We start from the raw sequence: 19,534 nt of genomic DNA on the forward strand, positions 1-19,534 counted from the left end.
TGAGACTCCGTACATAGACTGCTAATGTGCTTTGGCCGATGCTGCTGCATTGGTTAGCAACAGGGTATGAATTGTGGTAATTGCTCATTCTGTTTTCAGCTGATTTGAGCAGAAGCCACCATTTGATGATTTACAGTCAAATTAAGCAGTTGTTGCGTTGTATTTCTTGAAAAGCCTGCTAGGTTCTCTTCTCATGTCAGCATTTGCTGCACTCCTCCATACCGTATTCACTCTCCAACATGTCTCTCTCCTTTCGACATAGCCACTGTATTGATGCACCCCAGCCTCCCCCGTCCAGCCTTAATCGGCTAATGGCCTCCTCTTCTTCCCTGCCCTCCCCTTTCTCATCCTTCCATCCGTCCCTTTCGCCTTCCCGTCTCCTCCCTCCCCACTCTTCAGGGCCCGAGGTCAGTGAGGCCAATTTTCATGCCTGGCTAAGTGACAGAATGGCTTTGTGCGTATACGTGTGCATGTTTGCGTGCGAGAGCAGCTCTGCGGCCTAACACAAGTCATGCGGTGGGCGACCTCTCCCCCAACTGGACCTACCTTTAGTCCAGTCCTTGCTTTTCCCTCCACCTCCCCTAACTTCAACTTGGCCTTACAACCGTAATGACAATCACAAGATGGATGCCTGCTGTTATGACCTAACATAATGTTGCAATACAAAAGGCTATAATGCTGTCTACCAGTCTATGTAGGATGACATCATAAAATCTAGTTTCTAGTGAAAAGTGACCTGAAAAGCCGGCGAGAATATGGCTTTGCTATCTTACGTACAGTGATGGCGTCCTTTGTGAAGTATACATAATTTGTGTGGGAAAATTGCTTTCAACAAAACATGGCATTAAACGTCACACCCCTGCGGAATTCCCCTTAAACACACACTCTTTTTGGGGTTCCAAAATACAGCGCCACCAAAGGCGAAAATGTGTATGGTTGATATGTGTGCCATTTATACAGAACAGCGACAACGGGGGAAAAAAAGGCAGTTTTTTTTTTTTTTTTTACAGTGTGAAGCAGGCCTAATGACTTCCCCTGACTGCTGGCACATTTCACACATCATGCTTTTCTGTGTATGTTTGTGCCAGGTGGATTTGCCTCAACTTCACAAATTTATCCCAGCATTACGGAGTTCCCCGTACATATATACAAATTTATTTATTTATTTATATTTCTGGTTACCTACAATGGCAGAAAATTGCCAGGTTTTGCCATTTATACAGAAAAGCACCACGGGAAAAAGTACGTACACGTATTTTTGTGGACATGGCCTTGACTGATGACACCCCCTGACCTCAAATAATCAAAACGGTGCTGCCAAATCCACAAAAAGAGAGTGTTTCTGATACAGTATCCGGCGGTTTTAGCTGAATTTCCAGGCTTTGACTCCCCGTTGCCTCGTGAAAGGTTAATACAGCAAACACATCGCTGGCACCGCACTCTGCAGCCTGCAGTACGTCTACCGTATTACCGAGCCGCTATTTGTGCAGCCGGCGTTTGCACTTTGACTCGATAAGGCTCTCTCTTTGTCTACAATGCACCAGAGTTATAACGTCTGTGTGACCCGGCGAGAACATTCCTGGCCGCCGCGCTACTGAATCACCCGCATGTGTGTGCGTGTGAGCGATAACGCGTCCAGACCGCTGTGCACACCGCAGGCTGTTTGCCTCGACAAAACGCTAAATGCTTCCCCCTTTTCTGGAGCAGATGCTAGCTGCCGCGGCCCGTGTCGCCGGCGCTCTGTCAGCGGAGGGACCGGTCGCCGCACCGCAGGCTAAGCAGTTCTTAGTTGTCGCAAATGTGCGATCCGCTTTAAATCATCTCTGAGGCTGTGTAGGGAGTTCTCAGGGATGAGCATGTGCCAAATGAAAACCTTGTCCGTGCCACAAGTTTGATTTTAATGCATGTACTAGGGTAACACGGTGGAGTAATGGCTAGCAAGTCAGCTTTACGGTCAGGAGGTTCCCGGTTTGAGTGTGTGGGTTTTTTGTTCAGGACAGGTGCTCTGGCCTTCTCACGCATTCCAAAAACATGCATGTTGGATATGTAACTGAACAAAAATATTGTGGTGTCAAGGTAGTTAAAGTACTGCTCTTAATTTTTTATTTTTTTTTCTCCAACAAATACAAAGTATTTGGCACATTAAGAAGCATGCACCATGTTGAGTTTAAAGCTGCAATATGGAACTTTTTCCCCCCAAAAACAACTAACCATTTATGACTGAAATGCCTTCTAATTAGTAGATTAACACCTTAGCTGTTCACAATGGGTACTCCTGCAAGCCTCTAGTTTTCAGACTGGATTCGGGGTTAGAATTTCCCGCGCCCTGTCTGCGGATGCGCGTGGTGTGTATGCGAAGAACGGTATGTGCAGTTTCATTTTTGGTCAGCTGGTGGCAGTAGAGATTTGAAATGGAATATTCTACGTTCAGTAGCTTTAAATATAAAAATGCATATTAGCATTCTTCTTCTGTTTTATTCTTCCAGTGTTCCATCACTGGTGAGCTATTTTTAGAACCCAACCGTGGGCTATTCATGTTGTCCTTGGGGCTTACTAGTACATGTTGGCATCATATACTGCAAAAAAAAAAGTGTTCCCTTGATTGTTTTGAGCAGTGTATATACTATGTATTTATGTACTGCTCCAAAAAAAATCAAAACAATTAAGGGAACACTTTGTTCCTTTATTTTTTTCCAGCAGTGTATATAGATGTTGTTTAAAAGAACAATGCGCATTAATCAAAAGGCATCTGTGTGAGTAACTGTTACTTTATCTCTTTCGTCTAACTTACCTCAATCCGCCACCTCCAATTACGCAAGCAGCGCAAAATTTATGTTTCAGGTACGTTGGTTCAGTGTTCTAAGATTGTCTTAGACGTGTACAAAAAAGGTGTGCTAAACAAACATTAAAGACAAAGTTGGACTTTGTGTAAAACATGCGTACTGTACGTCAGGTTAACTGAAGATTAATAGTCATGTACTGTGTGTTTGGTTACGTTTGAAGGCCCTAAATAGTTTTTGTAGTACCGGTACATCCACCGAATAACGTTCTTTGTGTTGTGGGCTTAAAATTCTTATTTAGTCCGACATGTATTTTGACGTATTACAGATGTTCTTTTTTTGCAGTGTATCGACTACCGGGAGAGGCTAAAGGCCCAAAGGGTTGTCGCAAAAAAAAGCCAAATTGGCGGCATATTTGTCTCGTAGCTCACTTCTAGGTTCAAGAGTGAGCTTCCCCCTCAAAGCTTGAGACACCTCGGGTCAGCAATCTAGCGATTTGCCGCTAACCACATTACAGCCATTAGTGGCCCGCACTGCTTTTCCCGCATGTCACATGGAAATGGGTCGAGCCCTGCCCTGAATGACTCACACGGGCTCTTTTCTCTCCTGCTTTCTTCCGGTACTGGTCAACCCAACTCAGGTTGCAAAGTGGAAGATACATCCTTCTGTTGACATTCTTTAGCGTGGACTGTGGACGCATCAAGTGGTTATTCAGAGTGGGAATAGAAGAGTAACCCAAAATACTACAATATTGCTAAATTGGTCACCCTTGCCAAAAATATCACAATACTGCACAGTGATATGCTAATGAATATGTTGTAAAACTTTGTTTCAATGTATTGGTACCTCAAAGGTTAAATACATTTTATGAAATAAATATGCCTTTATTAACTCTTTGACTGGCAAAAACGTTAAATAACGTTTAATAAAATCCTATGGAGGAGTGCCAAAGACGTTAAAAGACGTTTTTTTCAAAACAGAGGTGAACTAACCATTTTCTATTGTTGATTACTGAAAAATGGAATAAGGTAGAAACTAACTTTTTTTTCTGATGAAAGATGAGAGTCCAATCTTTCATTTGGTAGTATGTGTGTTTCCATAGTCCAAACACATAATTTTCTGTGGACCTTGAAAGATCAGTCAGAAATGCTTAAATCGGCTGGCACCCACGGCATCCCTTTTCTGAAAACGTCTGGCAGTCAAAGAGTTAAGTAGACATATTATGGTAATTGGGACCTGAGCAACCGTGATGTCATTTTCAGTCAACAACAAGTGGCATAATGGCCGCCACCAATTCTAAGTTCAACGAAGTGTCGCAAAACCGATCCTTAGTTCTTGAGTGCCACTTGCAGGCTGGGAAGTTCGCAGCGGTGGCTGGTTGGTGGTGGCTGTGTTCACCTTATGACGACCACGTCGAACCGTACCGGGCTGGATCACGAGCCAACTCTAATGATCCCCACCGGCTGCCGGGGCTCCGTTTCCTGGCAACTGTTTTGCTTCTGCCTGTAAACACAGAGCAGGTTGATGGGCCTGCGAAAGGTGAAGACATGTTTTAACAATTGCTTTTTCTCAATCTGTTTGATCAAATGTTTTTTGTCCAGTAGCATGCAAAGCCTGAAAAAGAGTCCCTTGACCATTTTGTTAATATGTATCAGGAATGCTCACTCCTCTTTGTTCGCCCTTGTCTGGCAAGCTGTAATATTTTGCTTATGAATATTGATACACGAAGTGTATATTAATGACCCTGGGTGACCTTAACCCTATCCTTATTGGCTCCCCGTTGGTATCTTGCGGGCTCATGAATATTAATGGCATTCCGTAACCTCCATTACCCTAATCTTTGCTGTCTAGCCTCCCAGATGGATCGGGTTGTCATGGTAACGCCGTTGCTCCTTGAGACCAAGGGTGGGAAGAATACGGTTTGGAAAAAAAAATGTCAGGGAAATCAAAATTACTTAAAACATCTCGCAAGCGTCTTGCAGGGAGCCCAGATTATCTGAAAAGAAATAGTTTTTTTTAGGGCACTCTCAAGTAGTGAATTGAATAACAGCCATTTTATTTTGGCTTAAAAGTGGTAAATGTGTTGTGAATGTTCAAAATGGTCGCTCATTTTAAGCAAGGTAATGATGGTCATTTTCAGTGCCCGACTCATTTCCACCGTTCTTGCCGCCTCTCCCTAAAACTGTGGTGACCTCAGTTCACAAATGCACACATGGGAAGGAATTCTGTTGCTAACCAAAACAGCAGCACCCAACAAACCACCCAAAAAGTCTTTCTGACATGGAATTTACATGTGGAGCATTATTAAATTCAGATAACCTTTTAAAATCTCCACGGGGCAATTACCAGGCCACCACTTGGATCGCGATTCCCCTCTTAATAGTAATTATGAAGTTAAAGCATCATCCGCGCAGATCCCATGAAATTCCTGCGTCAGAGTTAAAAAGACACATAATCAATTTGCTTGTGCCCGTGTTAAGCGGACGTAACAGTGTGCACATTCTCACAGCGATGTGCCTGCAATGTCGGATTATACATAGAAAATTTGGTTTCAATGCAACAGGGCTGAAAAAGTGTGTGTCGGGATAGTAGTTGCATAGTTTTTAATCTTCATATCTCCATCTGTAGATGTGGACAGCAATGACGAAGGAGGGCCTGACGGTGGCGCTGCGGAGGAGGAAGGCTGGTTCGGGAATGCGTCCGACACTCGCTCGGAGTCTTCGTCCTACGGTGACACCCAGGACGAGCCCTTCCCGCCGAGGGGCTCGTCTCCGGACGCCAACCACGAGAGCCCGTCGGGCTGTCCCACGCCCGTCCACCGCGCCTCCTTGGAACTGCTGGGACTGGGAGGCGGCGCCTTCTCGCCGCAGGACACCGTCTCGTCGGTGGTGTCATCGCTGTACGGCGAGGCGGCGTCCCGCGCCCTTGGGAAGCCCCTCAGCAGCAACCTGCGCCGCCTCCTGGAGGCCGGGTCGCTGAAGCTAGATGCGGGGGACCTCCTGGGGCGGGCGTCCCGGGGAGCCGAGTCCCCGCCGATAGGCCTTGCGTCGCCCTTGACCCTCTCCCCGTCTTCACACCACGCCCAACAGCTAAGTGCGCTCGCTCGCAAGCTGGCCAACAACAACAGTGGCTCGGCCTCGCCGGCTTCGTTGACGCCCTCGCTCACCAACGTCAAACAAGAGCCGCTGGACCACTTCAACTCCCAGAGTAACGGCGGCGGCTTTGTATGGGCGGGCGTCGCGGACAAGTGGCCGCCCACCGGCCGCTCCACGCCCAGCGGTTCCAGCCTTTCCCCGGACTCTGCCATCCAGAAGTTAAAAGCGGCAGCCAACGCGGTGCTTCAAGACAAGAACGCCGTGTCCGCCGCCACAACCACCTCCTCCACCACCGCTTCGTCCGTTGTGCCGCCCCTTGGAGGGGCCGGCGCCCGGGGCGAGGACGTGGTACGCTTCGATGCCTTTAACTCTCCTTTCAGCCCGCAGTCGGCGAGCTCCACCTTGGCCGCGCTTTCCAAGAAAGTCAGCGAGCGGAGCCATGGCTCGTCGACACCGGGCGTGCCCGCTGATCAGCAGAACTCTGCAACGTCCTTCCTGTCGCTCGTGTCCATGACCTCATCGGCCGCCTTGCTCAAAGAGGTGGCGGCCAGGGCGGCAGGGAACCTGCTCACTGAGAAAAAGGAAGGCTCTCCCCTGTCGGGTGGCGGCGGCATCCTCCAAGAGGATGTCAAGCCCCTGCTGGACATGAACCATAAAACTCCCGCACCGTCGACACCAACCCCGGGCCTGGAGCTGTTGTTGCCCTCAACACCCAAAGGAAGAGCAAAACCCAACAGCCAAGCAGGTAATTGATATGATCTACTGCAGTGTTTCCCAACCGCTGAGCAGCCATTTTGCATTCAGAAAATGTCACGACACCCCACAAAACAAACATGTCACAAACAGTGTATATTTATTTTAAAATATGATGATCTCTTCTCAGCTTACTCCCAAATTGATTTACACAGTGTGAAATTCTGGGCTGATTAAATGAAAACAAGTTGACTCGCAGGAGTCCATGATTTATTCCGTTGTATGATAGGCAACAATTGGATACACAGATTTATGATACTTTTTGCTATTTAATGGAAGAGCATTCATTATGAAAAGAAATGATGAGAATAAAGACTAAGAAACAGTAAAGAATAGCGTTGAAATGCAAAGCCCTGTCTAATAGAACAGTAGTGCTTTGGTGCCATCTTCTGGCATATTCCTAATGGTCTGTTGGCTAGGAATTGGCGCTCTAACTGCCGCAGTCGGGGTTTGAGTCCAGGTCAGGGTATGCATATGTCAGGCTGCCGTGTGGCCAAACGGTTAAGATGGATATCTGCCACAATGGGGACACAGGTTCAAAACCATCCTCGGACACATGGCTGCGGTGTCCCTGAGCAAGACACTGATACCCCCAAACTGCTCCCGGGGCGCCGAAGCATCCCCCCTGCTCCGGCGTGTCACACTAACTGTGTGGATTTGCGGAGATGGGTCAAACACAGAGGTCAAATTTCATGTGCATGTTTTATGTGCATTTAAAAAAAAGATAATTTAACTCTTTGACTGCCAAAAACGTTAAATAACGTTTAGTAAAATCCTATGGAGGAGTGCCAAAGACGTTAAAAGACGTTTGTTTCAAAACAGAGGTGAAACTAACCATTTTCTATTGTTGATTACTCAAAAACGGAATAAGGTAGAAACAAACTTTTTTTTCTGATGAATGATGAGAGTCCAATCTTTCATTTGGTAGTATGTGTGTTTCCATAGTCCAAACACATAATTTTCTGTGGACCTTGAAAGATCAGTCAAAAGATCAGTCAAAATGCTTAAATCGGCTGGCACCCACGGCATCCCTTTTCTGAAAACGTCTGGCAGTCAAAGAGTTAATATTTTTCATAGATCAGCAATTTTATTTTTTATTTTTTACTGTGTCAGTCAATTAATTACTCACAAATTTTTGCTACTCACAACACGGCTCGATCTGTATCGATACTGAATTACTGTATTATAAAACAAGCGCTGCATTTTAAGATAAAAAGGAAATTCCAAAAACTTAAAAATTTTCAAAAATAAAGAAATATCATATTTACTTATATAAAGTCACACCATTTTGAGAATAAAAAGCAATAGTACGAGGGAAAATGCCATTTTAATAGAAAAAAAGTCACAGCAGTATTTTCTCAGTAGTATTAAATATCACACGAAAAATAACTTGGAACTTTGTTCTCAAAGACTCCTTGAAACTCCACTCGTTTCAGCCACAGCACTCTTAATTACCTTCAGAGAACGACACTGAAGCGTCAGCCAACCAAGCAAGCCTCACAAAAGGGCACCGCGGGCTCCACGGGGGGCTCCCGACCGAGAGCTCGCCGCCTTCCTCGACGGGCTCGTTTGCGCTCAGGGGGGGCTGCCAAAAAAGCAGCGGGTGGAGCCCTCCCTCGCGCGGGTCTGGGCACCGTGCAACCCCGCTAACCGGAGCCGTCGGTGCATTGATCGGGAGGGCAGACTTTAAGGCCAAACACGTCATACTTTCCACTGACTGGATACAAATGTGTGTACATACGCCGCCTGCGCGCCGTTTATTCTGGAAGACGTGGACGTGTAACCTAAACAGGGGAAAAGAGAGAGACGGCGAGACTAAGTAGCCTTTAGGGGAGAACAGAATGTTTTCAAAGAGATGGATGGCCACTTTTGAAGGATTGTGTCGCAACCCCGAGCAAATCTAAAATGGCGGGATGAAATTGACTTCAGACGGATGAGGCGGCCGATGTAATATTGTGTGATCTGCATGTTAAAAAGGTGCTGGTGAAAGAGGGGGTAAGGGAGTCAGGATAGGATGGGGGGGGGGGGTTGCTGTAACCCGGCGAGCCGTCAAGGTCGAGCGGTGCTGTAAAAATGCAGGTATGTTGTTTGGTCGCCAGACTGAAAAATGTGACCTTGATTATTGACGGCCATGCCTTGTTTTTTATTGCCGTCCCCGCACCACTCCCACCGTAAAGCCCATTTAGTGCTCATTTCGTCTGCTCCTTTTTTTTTTTTTATTTAGCACTCCCAACTCCATTTTGTTTTTTTCTTCACCGGATTTTACTCACTCATTCTCGTGGTGTTTTGCACTCTGAGCTCGTACTCGTGCAAAGATAAATTAATTAACCCTGAGATTGATTTAACAAATGCAATGGACTTTTAGGATCATTAATTGGACTTTTTAGGATCATTATTGAGTTGTAACTACAAGAAAGTGGATGCAAAAGCTGACAAACATTTTACAAGAATAAAATCGTAACGTTGCGAGAATAAAGATAGCATAAAATAAAATAAAAACAAAGAAAAACATTAAATAAAATTTCGTGGTAATAAAGTTAGAAATAAAAAAAATAACTGATATGAAATGTGAAAATCTGTGATAGACCATATATTAAAAAAAAAAAAACTTTGAAGTGAACAGATTTAAACTAATTCAAACTGAATTAAAATGTACAAAAACACGTTTTAAAGTGTTGCTTAGCGTCTCTCACCACCGCTATCAAGAAATAGGAGATGGTCATATAACATAAATTTGAAGAAATGTACAAAGACTCACTAGCACATTTCTCCACACTGTTGCTTGCTTCAACTTGTTGATAGAGTTTTAATTTAGAATTATGCTTTAACAAGAATAGTCTTGCGAGACTAATGAGTTAATATACAGAAATAACTTTTTTCAATTTGTTCTATGTTGTCATCGATTTGAGAAAAATCACATTTTATGAGGAATATAGTCATTTTTACCTAAAAGATTTTTTTTTACTAGAAGAAAATTATTAGTTTTTTTCCCCACTGTTTCCTTTATAGCTCAAAACCCAGTCTGGTGTTGCTTTACCTTACTAGACATTTTAGGTGTAAAAACAAATGGAAAGCAGCAGGTTTTATGTTGCACCAAGTAGCGTTGCCGCACCCGTGTTTCATCCATTGTTCATTGATTTAACGCCATCAATCCAAATGTCCTGTGATTTGCATATGCATTTTCGTAACAGCACAACTCAACGTGATAACCTTGTCTAAGGCGGAGCCTAACAGAAAGCCCTTCACCGTCAAAAACGACCCTGTGCAATAATACTCGTTCTCACCCCGGCCCCGAGGTGTTGATTTAATCCTGTACATTTTCCAAAGGCTTCGGCAGTGCTGTTCGTCTGTGTGAGAGACTGCACAACAACAGTGTTTTAAAAGGTTGTACACTCGGGCATGATATATTTTACACAGCCGTACACCTTTTGAAAAGAAGCTATTAAGACACAATTTAAGTGGGGTGGTAGACGGCAAACTCTTGGCCCGCCGTCTTCTAGCAAAAGCCCTTAAAGACAATTTGGTTAATCAACAATGTGCTTCAGATTGAATCGCTTATTGTGAAATGATGTCACCGTGGTTTTGTTTTCTCTACTCTGCCTTTCATGTGAGTCTTCGTTCTCTTGCCTAAAGCATGTTACTGTCTGAGTCTTAGTTCAGCCAATGACTCTTGGTTTTTTTCTCTAAAACATTAGCAGATCATTTTCTTCTGATACATACTAGGAAATGATTATCTTCTGTAAAACATGTTACCAAATGAATCTTAGTTCTCTTAACTCTTTGACTGCCAGACGTTTTCAGAAAAGGGATGCTGTGGGTGCCAGCCGATTAAAGCATTTTTGACTGATCTTTCAAGGTCCACAGAAAATTATGTGTTTGGACTATGGAAACACATATACTACCAAATGAAAGATTGGACTCATCTTTCATCAGAAAAAAAAGTTTGTTTCTACCTTATTCCGTTTTTGAGTAATCAACAATAGAAAATGGTTAGTTCCACCTCTGTTTTGGGAAAAAAAAAAACGTATTTTAACGTCTTTGGCACTCCTCCATAGGATTTTACTAAACGTTATTTAACGTTTTTGGCAGTCAAAGAGTTAAGAATGTGAATTAATTAATTTTTTGTTCTCTATAACATGTTAACATACAGTTAGTTCTTTTGTCTAAAACATGTTAGTCAATGAATGTGACTTCTGTTAGCATATTAAACATAAAACTCGTCACTTGCATTTGAAAAAAATAGTTATTTCTCTAAAGGATGTTGGCATATGAATGGGAGTTTTCTTTTTAAAACATGTTATACTAAGAATCCTTTTTCTCTAAAACATGCTAGCATATATTGATCTGAATATTAATTTGCTCCTCTCTTGAACCTGATAGCATGTAAATCTTGGTTCTCCTCACGAGAACATGTTAGCAAAATTAAACTTAGTTCTGTGAATCTTAGTTCTCTCGACTATGTCAGTAAGCGTGTCTTTGTTTTTTCTCCCAAAACAATTTAGTAAATGAGTCTCAACCATGTCAAAATATGAATTATAAGTCTTAACATATTTTAGCATGTGAATTTTCATTCTCTTCTGTAAAACATGTCTCGGGCTACCGATGCTTCTTTGTGTTTCTGCCCTTCTGATTCTTTTTGGAGTAAGCTCTTTTTTTTTTTTCTTTTGCACTGTGCCTCTCCGCCGCTCTGGCTGCAGATGGCCATTTATTGTTGCAAATAGGCAGTCTCGAGCTTTTACACCTCAGGTCAATGAATGGCTGAGCGCAGTCATTTCGCCAAACACTGATTACCAGATGTTTTTTTCCTGAGGAACACGGCCGGAATACTCATGAAGCCGCCCTGACAGGCCCGTGTAGAATTTGTAATGCCATCATGTCTCTTTCTAATAAGACCAATTAAGAGGTAATGGATGCCGGATATAAAGCCAACAACAATAATCGAGGCGTTTAAAAAAAAAAAAAAAAAAGCTTTAAGTTTTTGCTCATGTTTCCAGCTGGCATTTCCCGCGATGGTCTTCATAAAGGTTTATTGCGGACCTGCGCACACTGAAAAGGCTTTTGATTTTTATTTCTTTACAGGAACAAAGCTGCTGCATTATCACACAGTACATAAAAGCCTGTTTTTAATTGGGCTTTTGTGAATGTCACTTACAGCAGTTGTGTCGCCCCTCTCAAGGCTCACCGGAGGAAGGTGGCAAACCGTTCCAGTGTCCTGTATGCGGCCTGGTCATCAAGCGCAAAAGCTACTGGAAGAGACACATGGTCATCCACACGGGCTTGAAAAGCCACCAGTGTCCGCTGTGTCCCTTCCGATGTGCCCGCAAAGACAATCTCAAGTCCCACATGAAGGTGAGCTTGATGCTTACTTACGCTCTTGTCTGGAATTTCCCGTCTCAAATCATATTCTGTAAATCCTGGAAAATTCTGAATTTGATCTTACATGTAAAGACAAATATGCCCTTTTTTCACATGACCTTCTGTATTCTCCATTGGCACTCCATTGACAAAAAAAAACAGGCACTACTACATACTATCTGTAGAACTACAGTGGTACAATTTTAGTAAATGGCTGAAAGTGCATCTGGTCAAAGGTGCCAATGTACTTAAGAAATACCTCTTCCAGGTACATCAGCACCAAGACCGGGGCGAGACGTTCCAGTGTGAGCTCTGCCCGTTCACTTCCTCCCGCCACTTCAGCCTGAAGCTTCACATGCGCTGCCACCAGCACTTTCCCCGCACCGACGTCAAGGTGAAAGAGGAGCTCACCACCGACACCGAGGGCGAGGGCTCCCTGATGGGCGACGCCAGCGGCGCGGCCGACCCGAGGGGGAGCCAGATGTCCCCGGACGCCCGGCTGCAGTCGTCCCCGCCGGGCGAGGCGTCGTCCAATCACGTCCACATCAAGGAGGAGCCGCTGGAGAGGGAGCTAGCCGTGCTGTCGCCGTTTAGCATCGGCAGGGAGCGACCCAGGAGCAGCGCCAACTCTTTGGACCTGCCGGGCGTCGGCACGGGCGTCGGGGTGCGCTCCAGCCCCAGTGGTCCAACCACCGCCTCGCTCTTCAGCCCGGATATCACTACCAAGACGGCCACTGACCTGCTTATGAAGCTCTCAGGTTAGTACGTGTTAGGAGTATTTTCTAGTGACTTGATTTTAGTTGTACTTGGGTAATTCCAACTGGGTTGCCGCTTCTGCCAGCAGTTTTCACGGAACTCTGGTGGTGCCATCACATAGTAGGTCGCATTTCTTAACGGTCCGTCCAACATTAGCATATGATTTTTTTGCTCTGTAAAACATGTTGGCATATTAATCTTGGTTCTCTTTTCTAAAGCACGTTAGCCATGCATAGTGAACCTTATTCCAGGGATGTGATTTTTCCGCTAATTCGCGGAATTCCGCTTTTTTTTTATCTCCCCCCCCCCCCCCAAAAAAAAAAATTTTTTTTTTTTTTTTTGTATTTCATTGTGTATGCACATGACTCCACTCCGACAGATAACATCTTCTGCTATAAGATGGACCTAGCTGGGTGCCAGCGGCCCCCAGACCCCCGGCTAAATTTTCAGATAATTTCACTTTGGTCAAATCACATCCCTGTTATTCTCTTACTGTACATACATAAACAAATTCATCTTAGTTGTGGGCTCTTTAGCAATTTAGCATCCGATTCTCTTAAGTTCTCTAAAAACATGTTGGCACATGAACCTTAGTTTTCTTCTCTAAAGCATTTTACTGTGTCGCAAACAAATATTACTTAGATGATTCATTGTAAACACGATCTCATTAGTTCTCTAAAGTATGCATCGGAATCTTTGTTCCCTTCTGAAAAATATGACAGCAAATGTGTTTTAATTCTCTAAAATGTTCCACTTCTGTTACCGTGTTGTGAAAAAACATCCATGTAGCTCAATGATGCCGCATTCCGTCACACCAGCCCATCTTAAAATGTATAAATATACAACATAGTTGATATGCCACTCACATAACACTGTTTTACAAAGACCTTCACACTGAACTGTGAAACATTCATTGCATGAAAACAAATTCATAGCCTGCCATCCGGGGGTTGTTAGACCACCGGGGAATTCTCAGTTTCAGATGCACTCTGAGCATGAAAAATAATTTAAACTGCTCAGCACTGTCTGATAAGTAGAATATGGTTGTTTTAATGGAGGACTCCATGCTAGATAATGTCAAGCTACCATTCTGGGGGAGAATGGATTTTTATTGCCGTTGAACTTGAAAGAAGGAATGATTGTTTGGGCAAACTTGACAAACATTCTCTTGCTTGAGACTGTTTAAGTCGGCTTTTTGTAGTGATGCAGAATATGGAACGAAGCACTCAGAGACGACGGCAAGATTGATGGGAAAAGGTTAGGTGAGGTTCGACGGCGGGGTCGAGGCTACGGCTGCCAATCTCGCGCTTAATGCTGTGTAATTAGATTGAGATCTTCCGGAAAAAAAAAACAGGAACATTAGATTAATTAAAAATGTATGCATAATTCATAATTAAAAAGGAATTTATAATTTGAAATGATTAGCGCCCTTGGCTCACCATCCTGTGACCCAGCCAGGATGCGCCAAGGGGACTAAGACAACTCAAGTTAACTAACCACCCACCACAACACCCCCCCCTCCCCATTTGTGCCCCCGACTCCAAATGGCTGCCCCTCGGGTGCCAGTTGCACTACACTACCAGACTGCGCAATCAAGCCCAGCGGTGACTCTTTCCAATGTCAGTCCAGTGTCAAGTGGCGGACATCTTAAGTTAGGGCCGTCATTCAAGGTGAATGTGGGCGGATATATAAAAAATGTAAAAAGATGGGATGATTATGGACTTTAATGAATGCCCATCCTTTGATCACAAAGTATCTCGTTTGTCAAAAGAGGGGGGCTACTCAGAAGAAGCGGGGCTCAGATCTTTTTAAAACATTGGCGCGAGTACAGGGGGCAGGGAAGGTGAGGGAGTTCCTCTCGGGACTCAGCAACTTCATTTCTCCCTGCCAAGCCAGATTGAGTGTGTTCACGGGTAGCTCATCGCTTCTACATTTTACACCCCCGGTTCCCTGCCTCGGTCCCCCAAGGCCACGCAAGGGAGGCGGAGGGTGAAAGATATAAAGACCAGACAGATGAAGTGACATCTGAGCAAGAGACGCGGAGTCGCGTCCATTTCCCGAGACATGAACAAGCCAGTGAACTCCTCCTGAACTCTGTTGTCATAAAAATATTCGGGGGTGCTTTCCTTCGTACTTCGCAGGTCGTGGATCCCACTCATGACACCATGTTCGGATGGGGGGGGGGGTTGCAGACCAATCATCCCTCGAGTCTAACACACATTGTTTTAAGGGTCCTTTGAACTGGGCAGGCCTCGGATCCCGCTTCTGCCACTATATTTGGATGGTAAACCAGTCCGCTCAATCCTAAACATCCCTGGAGTTTATATCAAATGGGGTCAGTTGCCTCAAGGATCTTTCCAAATGGCAGCACATGGATCCCGCTCCTGACACCATACCACAATGAAAATCAAGACAACTCATTCTAATTAAAAGTGAGGCTCACCTGTCTCAAGGGTGCTTCTGTCATCACCGTTGTCAAAGCTAGTTCCCGCTGGGCAGGCCACAGATCCCACTTCTGACACCACATTGGGATTTGTTGTCCATTACACAGAGAAAGGTCACTTGTCTCACAAATTCTTACAAGATAGATCCCATTTCTGACACCATATTTGAATCAAAAGACAGGCTACTCAATCCTAATCAACACATGGGATCACATGTCTCAAGGGCCCTTCCAAACGGGCAGGCCACGGATCCCACTTCTGACATCATTTTGGAACATTAAAGAAACAGTATATTTGTGGCGGGGCTTTCTATTGAGCATCGCAGCGATAAACTTTGATTTTGCACCATGGCTTGCTGACACAGCCATCAGCCATCCAGCGTGATCCACATTTTGATTTTGAGATGAAAGCCACGCCGCCCCCCCTCCCCTCCGCATGCCCAGTGGGCCAGAGTTAATCATGTGGGCATCCTCCAGACATCACCCGTCCCATCCCCCCCGCCGCACTGACATAGGCACAGCGAGCTCGACCTTGGCTGGGTGTGAGTAATTGGCATGCAGGGCATTGTGGGAGGTGTTGTAGCTCTTATGATTGTTGTTACCCCCCAGGAGAATACTGTGCATATCATGCTTTCTTTACACTGTAAGAAATATAACGGTGTGCAGTACTGTGCATGTAATACATAGAACAGAAGTATTCGTAGTCCGCTTCGTATTTAAATGTCATCAATTGAGAAGACCTAATTGCTATTAGCTATGATGTGCACGAATTGGTGGTGATTCGAATTGATGTGAATTGCCATATTTGAGTGAGAATGTCGTGTGTGTACACGACACGGGAATTTTTAGAACGTGTGCTGTACATACAGTGCTATTTTCTTCATAACAAATGGAATTAAACTTGTAAGTCAACTATAAGGTACCACTGTATGTTTAATCCGTGATATACGTGAACCACGATTTATCAGTGGAATGCTGTAATCTGTTCGGTGACCTAAAAGTGTCGCACCCGACGCATGGACAAATATTCGTAATAGAGTGGGCGAGTGCGATGAAGTGGGCGTACGACCGATATAATGAAAACAGTCTGTCCTCGGTGACATTGAACTTGATATATTTGGAGTCCTTGTCTGTTTTGTGGCTGTCTATATAATACGTCAAGGATCTGAACAGCCTTTCCCATTTCCTGCTCCGCATGAGCGCGCACACACGGGAAGGCCCTTTGAGCGTGACCTCTCTTGTCCATACATCTCCTCTGCAGCCATCAGTATCACTGTCCGCCGTCTAGCACGCTGTCAGCTCCTGTTGGGTTCTCAAACCCCGCCTGGCGCAGCCCTGCGCTTTTCCCTTCTTCTTCCTCTGGTATAAAACAGCAGCCAATTGTCAGAGGGAGAGCAGGCCGGCGTGACAGAGGTGGAAAGCTAATGAAGTTATTTGACGGCGGGCCTGGCCGCGGAGCGAGAGGTGAGGCGCGGCGGACAAGCGCCTGGCAGCTAGACGGATGAGGCGCGAGGCGAGAAAAGCAGGAGGCGGCGGAGGCGCAGGCAAAAAGAACACCGATGTATGTAGCGTCGATGGCAGGTGTCAGAAGGCTGTGATAACACGCAGACAAACTGATAGCGTTGTCGCGGCGGCAGAAAGGGAGCTGACTTGGGAGCTCGAGATGGCCAGTCACCCAGAAAGACGCCCCCCGTCTGCTTCTCGGCTCGCTTCACAAGATGGCATGCCAGAAAAACTGGACGCTCTTCTCCATGATGTGTTTATGTGATTCTGAGTCCTTTTATTTTTGGCACAAACTCGCCACATACAGTTAACTATGAAGGGCCAAAACTGCCAAAATTCAAAATAAATAAATTACTAAATAAATAAATTACTAAAAGTGGGGAAAAAAACGGATATAAAAAAAATTCTTCGAAAATGTAATCCCAAAAAATAAATATAAATAATTTTGTATTTTGGTCCATACTGCCAGGACGAAATGAGGGGGCGGTCCTAAGCGTGTCTTGGGTTAGACTCCGCCTTTCAATGGTCGAGTTTCGCTGACTTGCATTGGAGAACGCCAGCAATGGACAATTATCCTGTCCAATGTCACCACAACTTGCGACTTGAGTCGAGGTGACTGTAGACCAGATAGTCGTCCATTGCTGGAGCTTTTCCATTCAAGTCAGCGAGACTTCTTGTTCGCCGACCCGAATTTATTTAGTCATGTATTTATTTATAATTTTGGCAGTTTTGGTCCTTCAATGTTAACAGCGGCCTTGACATAAAAGCACTTTATAGTATTGTACCATAATTAAATAGAATGTAAAGAACAAACCTGTTTTTGCATCCTAATAATTCAATAGGCATTGTATTGCTCCTTCTGCTATGTGCATCTTGGCCACCAGGGGCTGTATAATTTAGAGCTGGGCAATTAATCGACATTTAATCGTGATTGTGCGTCAATAAACGGCTTGAAGCAAACATTTGACTTCCTTTTCGAGGAAATTGCTGCTTCTTGTAAAGTTCACATATCTTGACAAACAAGGTACCGCTATACCATATGTATTATTTTAATCATATATTTATTTGGGAAATAAAACTAATTGTGTTGCAAACAAAGGCCCTCTTACAAAATCCTGTCTGCAAGCTTCTTGCAATGCTTTTGTAGGATTTCACTGCAGCCACTTTCAATTGTGGGGAATTCCTCCCTTCTGTCTCCTCTTGAGTGCATGCTCGATATTGTTTAAGTCTGGTGATTGACTTCACTTTTCGACTAAAGTTCTTTTGCACACCATAAAATGTGATGTTTTGTTCCAAATGCAGTTGCGTTTGCCTTATTGAGTTCGTTGTGCACCTTTTCTAACCATGAAACGTCGCATGCCCAGACATTGCACAAGTTATGTTCCGGACCCATTAGGACAGGTGAAAATCTGTGTTGGATTCTGTGCTACCTTTACTTACAAGTGCCCGAACTTACAAAACGTTAAAAAATTAAGATACTATATTGACCTTGAGCTACAGTTATGATGCATGATAGCATCATGACAAACTAATAGCGTTGTCGTGGTGGCATAAAAGGGCGCTTACTCCGGGTACTTTAGAGATGGCCAGTCACCCAGAATCACACCCTCCGTCTGCTTCTCGGCTCACTTCACAAGATGACACGCGAGAAAAACTGGACACTCGTCTCTGTTGTGTTTGCGAGATTCTGACAGACAAAAGGCTGCAGTGTGAGCTCAGCTTCGTAGGGACTGAATTATTACTTGTGCAGAGCGCTTGTTCTTTTTGTCAAGGAGGGCGTTAAAAGTTCGAAAGAAGCATTAGTATGCTATCAAGAAATCCACGATAATGCAAATTTGAAGTCAGTTACTGAGTCAGCAAAAGTTGTTGCACTTATGGTGGCTTTGTATCTTGGAGACATATCTTTACATTTTAAACAGCTCCCACATATCTTAAAATGTCTGAGTTTTTACCATCAAATTACACAAAGAAAAAGAAATACAGTACAATTCATGTCTACTTGTCACACTGGTTCAAGTCAGCCTGTTTTGAGGGGGTGGTCCTGTTTTATGCACCCTACATTGTGGAGCCAAACGAGCACAGCTTATGTCACTATGACGACTGGGGGGCGAGTCTAAGGGGATTGCGAAGAGGCAATAGGCTACTTCTGGAAACAGCACCTTTCTGAAATATGTATGTTCTTTTTCTGGGTAAAAGAACGGCTCTCGTTACCATGACAACTGGAGGAAAGCTTTGCTATTAGTTTGAGTCTAAAATAGTAGCCACAGCGCAAGCACCCAGAAAACCAGTAAAAGCATTAACATTTGAACATAAACAGTGCCGCAACACTTTCAGACATTAAATATAGCAGTACTGACTGTCCTACATTCTTTATCCTCTGCAAAGAGCTGAACTGTTAATACTGTACAGTACCATGAAAAATGAAGTGGGGGCGAGGGCTCATTCGCTTCTGCAAACAGCTTTAATGTGTCTTCTGGTTTTATCCGAGTGTGTGTGTATCCGCTCATGTATTATTTTTTTTACGTGTTTTGTTTAGCGGGGTGCAAATGTCCTGTCCCCCCGCCTGATCCAACATGCCCTGACACGCTTCTAATTAGAGGACGTCCTTCCAGGTGCCGAGCAGGTTATACTTAGCCTGCCCGCCGACATCCGACGACGTGACATTTCCAGCTGGTACAGGCTGTGACCCTAGCACCACTGCCCGTGAACTTGAAGGTCGCCATGCTACCGACCGCCCCCCCCCCCCCCCCCTCGCTCGCTTTTCTCCCTCTTGAATTACATGGACCCCCCGGCCACGCACCCTCGGCTTGCCATAGCGTGGCACTGTGGCATCGCTCACCGCACAGGTG

General features: G+C 44.7%; 1 protein-coding gene across 4 annotated transcripts in view; it reads left to right on the top strand.

Moving 5' to 3' along the window:
• Positions 1–19,534, top strand: part of znf827 (zinc finger protein 827) — a 69,214-nt gene that overhangs the window by 21,754 nt on the left and 27,926 nt on the right. For all 4 annotated transcript variants that reach the window (XR_013294781.1, XM_077570860.1, XM_077570863.1 and 1 more), the window contains exons 2-4: positions 5,409–6,620; positions 11,805–11,977; positions 12,252–12,741. Coding sequence is in view for 3 of the 4 variants with exons in the window: in XM_077570860.1 (XP_077426986.1) it covers positions 5,409–6,620; positions 11,805–11,977; positions 12,252–12,741 (1,875 nt within the window). In the remaining variant the exon portion in view is untranslated. The remainder of the gene's footprint in view (positions 1–5,408; positions 6,621–11,804; positions 11,978–12,251; positions 12,742–19,534) is intronic.

The sequence above is a fragment of the Vanacampus margaritifer genome, chromosome 7 (assembly GCF_051991255.1).
Source record: "Vanacampus margaritifer isolate UIUO_Vmar chromosome 7, RoL_Vmar_1.0, whole genome shotgun sequence".
Lineage (NCBI taxonomy): Eukaryota > Metazoa > Chordata > Actinopteri > Syngnathiformes > Syngnathidae > Vanacampus > Vanacampus margaritifer.